Raw genomic sequence first — 13,811 nt, 5'->3', positions numbered from 1 at the left:
ATAAATTAACCTAAAATAACACTTAAACAAACGTCTTTTTAATTATTCCAATATAATAAAACCTAAGCGACTCGCTATCAACGGATTTACCTGTAATTTGTTAGATAATTAGTAAAGAACGTGCCTATAAGATTAATTGACTACATAAATAAAGTTTTCTTGAATCAAAGCAATACTGCAAACTAATCACGCGCTAGTTTCCACAAATCACTATACAAAACAAAAATGAGTTAGGTATATACGTACAAAATAATCACTTTTAATTAATTGCTTAATCCTCGACCTTGTCAAACACCTTATTCGTGTAAACTCAAATAACAGCATCGCATAACACCACAACTATTTACACTTTCTCTAACATTACATTAATGAGGTCGTCGAATCGCACGCGCAATGTAACCCTAAGTAAACTCCAAGCCAAATATCTCAAACATTTTTCCAAATAATAAAGTGCTCAGTCGCCATTTGACAGCGACCGCTCAATCTCGATACTTTACATAGTGAACGATCCATTACTGCTCCAAAGCGTAACTTAAAATCTAGTTTAGAGTATAAACAGCGTTTTATAACGTTGGCAACGGTGCGTAAATTTCGAAATGACGTGGTAGAAGCAGCAGCTATCTCATCATCATTGATAATGGTCGGTTTGGCAACGTCGCGTCGCTCACCTGGCGCTACCTGCGCACTGTCAACAGGGGGGCAAGCGAACCGAGCGCCAGTCGATCCACCGATCCGACAAACACGCTCGTCTCGGGCTGTCCTTGCCGTTCTACATTAACAATATTCCATAAATATTGCTTTAAAACTTTATAAAGTGACGCGTTACTGATTTTTTAGTGTTGTTCTAACCCGTTCGAGTGAAAACTTGGTAGTTTGTGGACAAATAACGTATTCAAATTAGGAACGTTCAACGACACCGTTCGAAAAGCTTGTTCTTTCCATTGAGTAGCGACTGGACTCTTAGATTTCGTGTGGCTATGTGATGTGAGTTAATTCTAGATTTTCACCTACAGCGGAAACAGCTTACGTAGACGGCTAGCGGTAAAACGCCGTCCGCGCCGCACGCTAGTTCTTGTTTCATGTTGAGTAACCGTCAGGTTTCTAAAAAGTGCTTTCGAGACGAACATACACAAACGCGTACGTGAATTTTCGTCGCCCACTCGTAGTAGGACGGAGAGGTTTGGATCCCGTTAGAAAGTTGTTAAAAACTTGGACTTGTGTCGGGTTATGGACGTGGAGTGTTGATATTTGTAGCGGAGGGTTGTGTTGTGTGGTTGTTGATCGTTGCATGGCGCGATGATCAGCGGCGGGTGGGTGTGCGCGCTGCACGTGCGCACGGCAGGACTCGGCGGCACGGCGCTCGGCTCCGACGAGGAGGAGATCGTCTACCTCGCTTATGTCGTCATAGACGTCCTTACTAACCAGGTAAGTCAACAAACCATAATCTACAGCGCAAAAATAAAAAAAAACATACGTAACAAATCAGAGTTCATTGGTGGGTTACTTAGTGTTACCGTCGGTCGACGGGAGATGGTGCCCGCTTCACACGTGAAGGACCGGTTGTTAGCTGTTTCTTTGTGCGCCCCGACTCTCAATGGATAAAATTTTATCTGTGATTTGACAGTTGTCAAAATTGTCATTCTACTTAATTCTTCCGGTAAAAGTGTGCAATTGATCGTTAAACACATTTCCGCATACTTTTGTCCGGTTTTTCTCAATACATAGACTATATTCCGATACATTTTATGATCTTTTGTATCACATACGTTCCTTAATGTAGGTACTTAGGTACTTTCAAAACAGTTATTTGTGCCAAATCAAATCTTACTTGGTTATAAAGGTACAGGCAAATTGAATAATAATTATCGACACTCAATAATAGACAAAATATTAAGAATATTATCCACGCATAAATCAAAGGACCTATCAAAAATTAAACAAAAGAAATCAATGACAACGTTCAATGTTAATTAAAAACAAATTCGATAACAGCAAAAAGTCTAAATTTTAATTTGGCAAGAACATAATTCTATAATAAACGATTTTATTAAAAACCAAAGAAGCTAAAAAGTCTTAGGACTATTTACGAGTGGAAAAAAGACAAACTTAAGTATGCGAATGCGACGGTAAATGTTATTTTTTTGTTGTAACTCTCACTCTTGGCGGTTCCATCAACCGCTAACGAGAAAGGAGGTTGGTCATCAACCTAGTCTTCCTGATGTTATGATCGGCATTCAGTTTAATGTAGTTGATTACTTGTAGTTAGAGCCAAAGTGACTGTCATTTCTTGCTGCGGTCCTAATAACCTCCGGGTACCAGTTGTACAAAAAGTCACGCTAAAAGACAGCTGCTAATTTGACTGACCAAAATTGACTTTGTCGTGGATTTTATAAAGATAATGTCATTTTTGTGAGACATTTGACATCTGCGTTAAAACTGGCAATAAGCAAAAACCTTAAAGATTATAAAGGAGCTATCTTTCAAGGTACAAAAGTTGTCTAAAACCAAATGACTTTTCAGAAATCTTTACTGACATAAGTTCGAGGAAGTGTAGCTTTGTTTCTTACTTCCATATCTGGGCAAAAAGTAACACAGGCAGTTGGTCTCCCGTTAAAAGAAGAAGATAATAGTTAATAATTATGTACCCTTCTTTGACTCTCCATTCCTCCATAAGAATGTGCGTTTGTGTCAACTAAAAGGATCTTCTGTAAACTGACAAAATTCAACTTTCGCAAAAGGCTTCCGCCATTTTCTATAGACAAAGAGGCCTAAATACAATATTTTCCTCATGAAAACATACCAAATGTTGTCTAACGACGTTCGACGGGTAATTGTAGGATGTGATTAGTCCGTAGTTAGTCCGAGATAATCTATTCGTCTCACGACAGATGAGCTGGCACTATGTATAGCAGAACTTGGTCATGAATGCGCTGAATGACTTAGTAATATCATTGAGGTATCTTTGAACACCCTTTTAGGAACTATTGAAGGGGCCAAACACGAATAAACTACGTTACTGTTTTCAACAGCTGTAAATAGCGAAATAAAAGATTGAAGGTATGAAAAGGACGTCTTCCTTTAACGTGGGGCGAATACAATGTTATAGAATACGGACAAAATAATGTTTACTATAAAAAGTTGTGTAATAAGAAAAAAGTAATTAACATGATAATTAAGGTAGTGCAAGTGGAAGACTGATTTGCCTACATTTTCCAAGTGGGAGTGCAAGAGACTGCTTAAAAAATCAATTTTATTTTAAGGTCGGGCAAGGTGTACATGCGTATTTTGGTGCGTAATCCAAATATCAGTCCTCAATTAGCTTATATGCCTTGCATGTGCCAATAGCAAGGAAAATGGAACTAATAACTATATTTGTTGAAATGTGGGTGTCGATGATAAAACGTAAACACTTACTTCACTCGCTTAGCGGATAAATGTGGATCTTGGATTACAATATCAAAAACCTTATAATATCATAAGCGTATGCCCACTACCTCACCGTGTGAAAAGATTTTTCGGGTTAAAAAGTATCCTATCAGTTAATCCTGGTTATAAACTGTCTGCGTTCCAAATTTTATTTCAAGCCGTTTTAGCGTCAGCAACATATTACAAAACATATTCTCGCATCTTTACCAATAACATATTATTATGAGTATAGGTGATATGCATTTCATCTGTCAATATAGCTAACCCATGAAAATAGCCGAAATTATAGCAATCAGCCTAGCCGTTTTCTATCTATATTGGAGTCGGTTTCCAGTCTCACCGATTTTTTTAAGTTGCGACTGCATATCGGACCTCCACAACCCGTTACCTGGGTTATAACACAATCCCCTTCGGTAAGGCTGGTTATCAGACTTTCAAGCTTCTGACTACTGTTAACGACTACCAGGGATCTGTGAAAATTACAGCCGGGACCCAAAATATATATATACATGTCTTCCGAAAGACGGAGGAACTCGGTGTGTATAATATGGTCACCCATCTACAGGACAACCTCGGTAAACGTAGCTTAGCCTCAGATATTGATTCGTGTTGTTGTTACTTAGCCGCGAACTCCTCTATATGTTGAGTCTATGTAAAAGGAAAATCAAAGGCTTGATTATCACCAATTAGATCCTCATACAGACATGATGTCATTGAAGCATTGGCGCGAAAAAATGGCGTTTTTTATCACACAAGACACTTTCTGATATTTGTTACTGGCCAATTAAGTTGTCATATTTTAATATTTATTATATTACTAGTTTCTATCTGTGACTTCGCGCGTGTGATAAGTTTTTTACTTTTGTATTTACAATAAGTAACGCATACATTAGGTTATTACTACAAGCAAAGTTAAATCAATCTCAAATATGTTCCTTCAATACAGATTTTTTAGTCTATACCTACCAAACTCTGGATGGCATAATACGCTTTTTCAATGAATAAACTTACCTGGCACTTATCCCTAAACAAAACCGGTCTATAATCTCCATTATCAATTCTTTTGAAAAACAAGGGTCCCTCTTTATCGTAGACCACCATAATTATTTAAATTATCAAAAGAATTTACACATTACATAAAAACTGGTTTCAAAACATGTTATTTATTTACCTCCGAAGGAAATCAAATAAAAAATGGCCGACAATAGCAAAAACTCGTAAAGCGTAGTTTAGACTATACGAATACAATTTTAAAGGATGTCTAGGCTGGATTTACACTGTAGGTATAATTTTATTATCACCTTGGTGCGTATTGATTGTAAAGCTTTAGTTGTCTATTTTTATTCACTAGTTTATATGGATAGATGACATAAAACAATATAAAAATATATTTAAAAGCATGAGTAAAAATTTGTGACAGAAAATGCATTTTTAAATCAAGTATCAAAATTAGTTGGCAGTGATACTTGTACGAAAAATTGTAGTGAGAACATTTTAGTAAGTATATTCTGAACTTAGGTACAAGCTTCTGTCCGCGACTTTGTCCGCGTGAAATGATTTCTGCTATCAGTTTACCAAAATTCATTGCAATTTGTCCAGTAGTATTTACGTGCAAGACTCTGCAAGAGTAACTAAAACATACAAACATCCATCCTCACAATTTTTCGCATATATAATATTAGTAGGATTATTAAAAACTTCTAAAATATATAATATTTCGGTGTATGCAAGATATTTGAATGTTATAAAATATATCTATAGTAAATCTTGTTATCTGTATAAAGAGAAGGGCCAAAAAGAACCGGTAAAACGTGTTCTGCCTAACTCTATGAGGAAAACACGCGTGATATTATATGTATTGTGTATTACTCATACTTATATGCAAATAAAACTAATCTCTTTGAGGATAATATTGGTTGATAAGATTTTCTTATATTTATCGAAGTGGATTGATAAATAATAGACTAAATATAAGTGACACATTACAGGTTTTTATCATTTTAATACAATTTTTCAATTAGAAATTGGACCTAAATAGACAATATACTGAATAAAAAAAGGAAAAATGTATGTAGTATTTAAAATTTGATATTTCTTGCTCTTAGTACTTAGCTGCTACTAAGAGCAAGAAATATCAAATTTTGATGGGAATTAAAATTGTAAAATGTATTGATTGTAGACACTTTATTTTGGAAAGAAAACGCAATATTGGTGATATAGGTACCCTATCAAAACTTTTTTCATTTATATAATAAATGCGAAATTAAATTGCCCAGGAGTATCGTGTTATAATCCGGGTAATTGGGTTGTAGAAGTCCAATAAGTAGTTGCTTCATGTAGAATACTGGAATTAAGCTGCATTCGGTGATTCTGGAAGCCGACTCCAACATAGTTGGATGAAAGGAAAGCTAATGATGATGAAAATAAAATTACTTAAAAATAAAATAATACAGATATAATGCAATAATAAAATGTATTTGAAAAATTAACACATACGTAGGTTTTAAATACAGAAGTAGCCGTATAAGTTGTACGCATTGCAGGCCACGTCGAAACCAGTGTTGCCTAATTAAAAATTATAATTTAGAAATATAAGGCAGCCATGACAAAGGTTAATATGATGCTAAATCATTTGTGTAGGAGGTCGATAACAATACTAATGTATATTTCCATTGTTATATGTTTATTCTTTCTTTGCTGTGATGTATTAAATATAGGTAAATGTGTTTACCCGAAACCTTACCTAAATAGGTTACTTGAATACCAGTCAAATCAGCTACTCTTTATGAAATGTCAAAGACACATTTTAGTATAGAAATATCGAGAAATATAGTGTAACGGCGTCATAGTTTGGTAAAAAATTAAAATTGGCACTTATTGCTTTAATTTATCTAATGTGCCTTATTTTTTTCAATTGGCAATTATTTAAGTATATTTAAGTGCAAAATTGTTTACTAATTATTTTGTTTTTTAATTTATTACCGGTATGTTATATGTAACTATAATTTGATTTTGATAAAGGAAAGGAAACGTAGGTAATGAAGGCTATAAACTTAAATGTAGGAAATTAGTTATTTTTGCGGAAGCATTTATTAAAAACAAGTACAATACAATTTTATTATCGGCACACTAAAAGAAATTTAATATTTTTTAACGAATACGGTATTTATTGTTATGAAGCTCGTAGCTAAGTAGCAACAGCCGTATGGATCGATCTCTCAGGTTAAGCTACGCTTTTTGGGGTTGGTTTTGGATGGATGACCATATTATTCATGCCGCATTTCTCGGTTTTTCGGTACGCACGATACTTTGTGACATTTTCCAAGATCTTTGTCATTTGTTACTAGTAGTCAGAAGCTTGAAAGTATGACAACCTGTCTTACTGAGGGGTATCCAATAGATAGTCGCTACATGTAAAATACTGGTATTCAGCTGCATCCGCTGCCAGGTAATCCTACTCCATTATAATTGGAGGAAAGGCTAGGCTGATATTTTCATAATAAGACATTAAATAGATAATAACTAAACGTCTTCCGATAAGACTTAACGTGACTGGCAGATATCTATAATTTGATAAATAAACCAATGTGTCAAAAAACATAATAAAAAAAAACAGATTGATAAGTTAACCAACTACAAAACAGCGAAGTCATATAGCCTTATTTACACTGCTATGTACTATGTAAATAGTTTAGTAGAACTGTTTCTTTACAAATCGACATTCATATACAAAACTAGCTTTTACTCGCAATTTTGTCCGTTTGAATTAAAACATTTCCCGGGGTAACAAGTACCCTACGTGTTAATTCATACTAATATTATAAATGCGAAGGTAACTCTGTCTGTCTGTCTGTTACTCCATCACGCCTCAACTACTGAACCAATTTGCATGTTTGGTATGGAGATATTTTGATACCCGAGAAAAGACTTTTTACCCCGGAAAAGTGACGCATTTCCATGGGAAAATTCAGGTGGCGGACAAAGTCGCGGGTTAAAGCTAGTCTTTTACATATACCTATGTAGATTACTTTAGATACAAAATTTCACAAAAATCCGTTCAGCAGTTTTTGCGTGAAAGAGTAACAAACATATTAACATACAAATCTTTCCTCTTAATAATATTATAAGTATAGAAGAGTTTAAAAAAAACATACACACATACAAATCTTACCACTTTATAATATTAGTTTATAAGTTTAGATTACTAATAAAGAAAATCGTCAAGATTTTGTCGATGATATAAGAAACGAATAACAAAAGTTTCGTCATTTGTTAATTCTATGTCCGTCAAGAAACCTCTGACCCCGCCACTTTCACATTAATAAACATATCACAGTTTCGTAGCACGTTTCCGAACGATGGTTAAACTGTCAACGAATTCATAATTCGAATGACTTTGAAATTGTTTTTTTCTAGTCATGCAGTACCTAGTACTTTTTTAAATTTTAAGACGAATTACGTTTCGTTCTTTGGTAAAACTGCTACAGAATAATTAATTTGAAGGTCTTCATTATATTTACTGACAATTCAAAGTCATAGTAGCACTCATTTTTAATTAAAAATTACCAGCTGTCTACCTACTTATTTTAATTATTAAGATTTAAACCATGTTTTAAGAAAGTAATCATTTCGATCACGTTTAGTGATTATATATTCTTATATTTTATTTATTCGTCGGGAGTTTTGAATATAAAATCTATTATTCGTAATATGCACGAGACCATAAATAATTGATGAAATTTTATTTTAGATTAATCGTGGTAGTGAATAATTTTGCATAAAACGGAATTAGTAATTGATTTATATTGAAGGTACTCGGAGAAGTTATAACATCAAATGCCGGTAAAATTATGTTTATAATCTAAATATTAAACAGAAAGAAATCATAATGATTTATTTCGGGCAATTACCTATAGATGTTCTTTTTATTTTGGATAATACGGTAAATAACTAACATATCCAATCTTTTAGTTTAATAACGGTTAGTTAATATATTTTATACTTAATCTATTTCTCGATGACACGATACCCAATTAATTGCTTATTCAAATAGTTTAAATCGTTGAGAAATTCCAATAATTAAAATACAGTTAAGTAGAAGTTAATTAAGTTAATCTATTCAACGACATGTTTGTTTCATCACAGTATTTTGTAATCGCCATTGCTCATTGGTAACTAAAAACACAATATTTAAAATATAAAGCATTTTTATGTATTTTCCTTTACATCAAAAAGTTAAACAATAATTATGGCACCTTTGCTTAGAAATATGCTAGTTTTAAAAATAATTTTGTTTTGTTTTACAATAATAACGGCAATCATTGCCATTAAGAAAAAAAAACAAAAACATCGATGAATGATTACAAAAAGCGTTATTTAAACTTAAATTCGTCTTTAAAATCTTTTATTTGTCTTAGAAATATAAGATTTAAAAATAGTACAAATGTGGTTTCTTAATATTGTATGCGCAAAAGTGGCCATTTTGTTTTTGTTTTATCTTGACGATTCATTGTCAGTATTCAGTTCCCAGCAACGTCATTGTAATCATATTTTGATGCAAATTTGTATGCTTTTAAATGATATTTATTAATAACACTGGCTAATGAAAATATTACGCTGTCTGACTAAAGATTATAAGAAAAGATTTATAGTTTTCATGAATATTTTATACGCTGAAAAAAAAGCAAGACTGAAAGAGTGAAAAAGTGGATGGAACGAGTGCTTTTAAATAGTAATTATGATTAAGTGTTTGGAATAACTTACGAAGTAAATAAGTTCAGAAATCTATAATAAATAAAAATTATACCCTCTCAATCTTGGTTGCTTTGCAGCCATTGATTAGGAGTTTTGGTCTAGTTGTTTTAGTTTCTTTTTAAAAGTTTCAAGGAGAAAATACTAGTTTTTAGAGTGAAAACTGTCTTTAAAAAATAATAAAGTACATTTAATCGTTTAAACATTACATTAAATCACGCAAATTGTCTGAGATATGATGATGATGATAGTTTGACAAAAATCGTTATCGGTACCACTTGTTACCGGTGTTGCCACTAAAAATAGTTTTACTTGACACATAAAATAAAATAACAAGGCTTTATTTTCCACGATTAGTCATACGCCGTGCACATCATAATTTGATACACAATTTACTAATAACTAGATAATACACATTCTAAGAAAACACAATTACTGCACTTTTATATAACAATGCAATTATAATTAGAAATGTTCGAGGAATTTAATAATGGCCGCCATTTTGAAAAGCATTTTTAAGGGGTATGGTGTTGTAACCATAGCCAAGTGAGTGAGTTCAAAACTTAGGCAACATTACTTTTCGAAGTTATGTGCGTATTAGAAATAATAACAATGATCACTATTTTTAAAGGTGAAGAAATCAAACTTCGTGATGAAACCTTGCATACCTGAGATTTGTTTAACACATTTCTTGAGGGTATGGAAAGCCCCCAACTAACACTTGACCAGCGTGGTGGACTCAAGATCTAACCTCTCCTGCATTCAGAAGGAGACCCTTGCCCAGCAGTGGGATAGTAATGGGTTAAAAATATACGTCTCTAGTTCTAACGGTAAAGGAAAACATCGAGATGAAACAATGATGATGGGATATCTGAGAGTTCTTTAAAAAGTTATTGAAAGAATGCAATCTATCAACTGCATTTGGCCAAGCGTAGTTGGTTCAAATCGTAATTTCAAGAAAATCTTTGCCCAGCAGTGGGACAATACTGGGTTAAAATAGTCTAAATTAATGTAAAATTTAATTACTTTAAGCCTGATACTAGTTGAGCCTTGAGGTAGAAGATAATAACATAATTTTTATTAGCATTCCACGCGAGAAGAATCGTGGGCGTATACATATTGGTTTTTAAACAAGGCTGTGTAGTAATTATCTTGGTCATGGTGCTTTAAAAATATAGCTTTGAATTTAGAATAAAAAAAAATTTAACGAAAAACAATGGCTTCTTGCTATATTCCGTTTTTTTACTCATCACTGTTGTAATGCTGAGCAAAGGTCTCCCGAATAAGGGATGGGCTAGGTCTTGAGTCCGCCACGCTGGCCAAGTGCGGGTTAGGGACTTTTAGGAGTTCAGATATACAAAAATAACGACTGTAAATGTCAAACAACCACGCCATATTTACTAGTAGTCTTTGTTTATATTGAATTATTTATTTCAGAAACATTTATGTTCAGCTAATCGTAAAGAATTCAAACGAAAGTGATTCTCGCCTCTTGCCCCACTACCGTCGAAAAGGAGGGTAATGTTCTTTACGCGAATGAATGCACGATACAGCCTAAATCATTGGAATCGTACAACGGAATGGTGTTGATGTACAACTGTGTTGAGAATTTAAGATGGCCGACGAATTAAACTGGTATCTATGTAATGATTTCTAACCTTCTTATTGATTTTAATTGCTGTTATTTTCGAACATTAAGATACATATATGTTAAACTATTTTTAGATAAGTAGGGTGCTGGGTAGTAAATTATGTCAAGTAGGTATTATCAAAGTGCTATTACGGCTGCGCTGATACTTACGAGAAAATTCACATTGGAAATCAAAACACCTAATTTCTCAGTTACTACTATAAAATCACAAAAAAATAACCCACTAATGTCCCACTGCTGGGCAAGGATCTCCTCTCGGAATGAAGGAGGTGTTAGGCCTTCAATCTACCACGCTGGCCAAGGACGGGTTGGGGATTTTGCATGCCATCAAGAAATGCCAGCAAAACGAAGTATCTAATGCTATACTTTTAAATCAAGCATTTCAGAAATAGGTACTGAAATTTCATACCAAATGGTTTTCTTGATTAATTAAAATCAAATTAAGTAAGTATGACGGACTTACAATTAATTTAAATAAATTAACTGTTTTCCTACAACTTTTGCATTATGGAAATCAATTACTTTCGTAATAGTTATTTAAGGAAAAATATAATATATAATTTTTATAGGTATTTAGGTAATCAAACTCACACGTGTTTCAACTATGATAAATAAATAATACTGATAATTTTTTGTTTTTGGTTCTACCTACTGTTTATTCACGCTAACTTTCATTAAAATGCAATATAATCTTACTTGTTTATTTAATTTATCATTAAAATAAGCAGTTGTAATATGCTAAAAATATTTATGCATAACCAATGAAAGTTTGGAGTTTGTTTTTTTTTAAACTGTGCTCTGTCAAACGTCAAAGTTTGAAGTAAGAACACGTTGACATTGATATATGCATAGTAGGAGAATTAAAAACAAAGAAAATTATTATTGCAATGTTATTAGATTACTCGTTCTTTACGTGAAACTAGTCACCGGCTACGGCATCGCCCGAATTAACCTTTACTATACTCCAAAACCTTGAAGAGACAAACAGACGCAGCGACTGGACTCCATAATATGTAGTGTTCAAATATTTCGTAAGCGGAAGCAGGAGTATATTCCGCTATTAATGTCCATTGTCACTTTCGATCACTGAATCGATAAGTGCAAATAAGGGCGTGCCGGGGCACGTAAATGGCCATTTTGAATCAATAATGTGTTACGTGTTACATATGAATTACAAATTTTATCGTACCTTCGTCAATTTCTAACGATTTAAGTCCATGTTCGTGAAATATTGACGCGTTTGATGAATGAGGGCAACGCCAAAAGAGGTCTCAGGTTCGAATTCTGGGTCCGGCCAAAAAGTCTTTTCAGAGATTTTCTGTTAAAAAATTCTTAGAAATTGCCTGGAGTTAGGAAGTTGAGGTCGAAGATCTCCGTGCCTCGGAGAGCACGAAAACCCTGCAAAAGTCCTGCACCTGACCTGAATGGTCAGGTGCAGGACTTTTGCAGGGTTTCTCGTTCCTCTTCGTGTCGGTTATCCGTCCCACCGCGTTATGAGAGTAAGGGAATACACACTTGGACACTATAAACCAAGTCCTGGACCTTTGGCCAGTTTCAATGAGACTGACCGTTGTAGTCAGATGTTAGGACAACAATATTATAAGTATAAGATAAAATACATAGTAATGTAAAACGCGAGACATTGTAGCATGTGTTAATATTGCATTATTTACTTCGTCAATTTGTTATCTGATAACTCATATATCGCGCTGTTATAAACCAGTGCGTAGATGAATTTGTTTTATAAGGCTCTTGGTACATGTCATGATGTCCGGGTCGAAATCTTTCCTGACTACAATATTAACGACCATGCCAATTCCTCTCTCAGATTCCAGCCAATAAAGTGCTTTTTTTAAAAAAACCTGGTCCCTATGTTTTATCCTCTATCTTCAATTATCTCGATGCAAAATTTAATGAAAAACTGCTCAGCGGTTTAGACTCGTAAACTACACAGACAAACTGTTAACATTTATAATATGTATTCGTTTAAAAATTTTAGGTTGAGATAGACTAATACTCTTGACTAACATTCTAAATCTATCATGTAATAAAGAAATTGTACTGATCCGAAATAACAGTGATTAAATTTCAGAACGAATTAAAAGTTGAGTTAGTATTACCAGTAGGTATAATAAAATCATTGAGTGTGACCAAGCTATGAATAACATTAGCAGTTGTTGCTTTCAAAACTATACATAATTGAATAGTAAATAGGAAAATAATAAAAATAAAGGGATTTAAAATGCCTTTTCGTAGAATGTGTCTGGATCTTAATTATGTTGTTTTGGCGCGTATTTTTACCTTTTTATTTTCTGACGTTTTTTCCTGGATGTATTTCTGACTGATAGTAGAAGATATCGAATTTTTATTTTAGTTTGTTTTGTCCTAATGCCGTTATATAATAGAAATCGTATCATCTATAAAAAAAACCTACAGGTTTTAAATAATGATATGCAAACCAGATGTTTGTCATATGATCTAACTTTTTTCAACCGACTTAATTATAGCTTTTTTTTAGGAAATTTCTGATGTTTTTTTATTCTATAGTCTTATATGGTCCCATTAAAATTTAATCTAGATTAGGCTAGTTGTTCTTGAGATATTCTGAATAATGCGCTTTTGTAGTGCTTAGTGACATTTCGAAGTCTATTTTTTTCATAGAATTGTGTTTTGAAAGTTTTAATTATGGTTAGTACATGGAAATCTAACAATTTTATTGGCTAAGCTCTTAAAGGTACTAATAAGCTGTAATTTTCCCTTATTCCGTTTCCGGTTAATGCGGCATATTCATGCCTTCGTCATTAAATCTTAAAATATGTAAAATAATAATGATTGGACAAGATTAAATGTTTGAAACATGTGTGATACAGACGCCGTATCTATCGGTATATAGTGATAAGCACTGCGCGAATCACTAAATATAATAATAATACATAACAATGTGTAAGGAGTCTCAATGATATAATTAAGTTGATAAAATTAT

General features: G+C 33.3%; 1 protein-coding gene across 2 annotated transcripts in view; it reads left to right on the top strand.

Moving 5' to 3' along the window:
• The first annotated feature begins 687 nt into the window (after positions 1 to 687).
• The window catches only part of fus (epithelial splicing regulatory protein fusilli), a 110,623-nt gene continuing 97,499 nt past the window's right edge, over positions 688 to 13,811 (top strand). The window contains exon 1 of one of the 2 annotated variants that reach the window (XM_076129425.1): positions 688 to 1,425. In XM_076129425.1, the coding sequence (XP_075985540.1) occupies positions 1,297 to 1,425 (129 nt within the window). In that variant the 5' untranslated portion in view covers positions 688 to 1,296. The remainder of the gene's footprint in view (positions 1,426 to 13,811) is intronic. The other variant, XM_076129426.1, reaches the window with a different exon arrangement.

This window comes from Anticarsia gemmatalis, chromosome 22 (assembly GCF_050436995.1).
Source record: "Anticarsia gemmatalis isolate Benzon Research Colony breed Stoneville strain chromosome 22, ilAntGemm2 primary, whole genome shotgun sequence".
In the NCBI taxonomy this organism is placed as follows: domain Eukaryota; kingdom Metazoa; phylum Arthropoda; class Insecta; order Lepidoptera; family Erebidae; genus Anticarsia; species Anticarsia gemmatalis.
The sequence above is the reverse complement of the archived record's forward strand: the minus strand, read 5'-3'. Positions and strand labels throughout refer to the sequence as shown.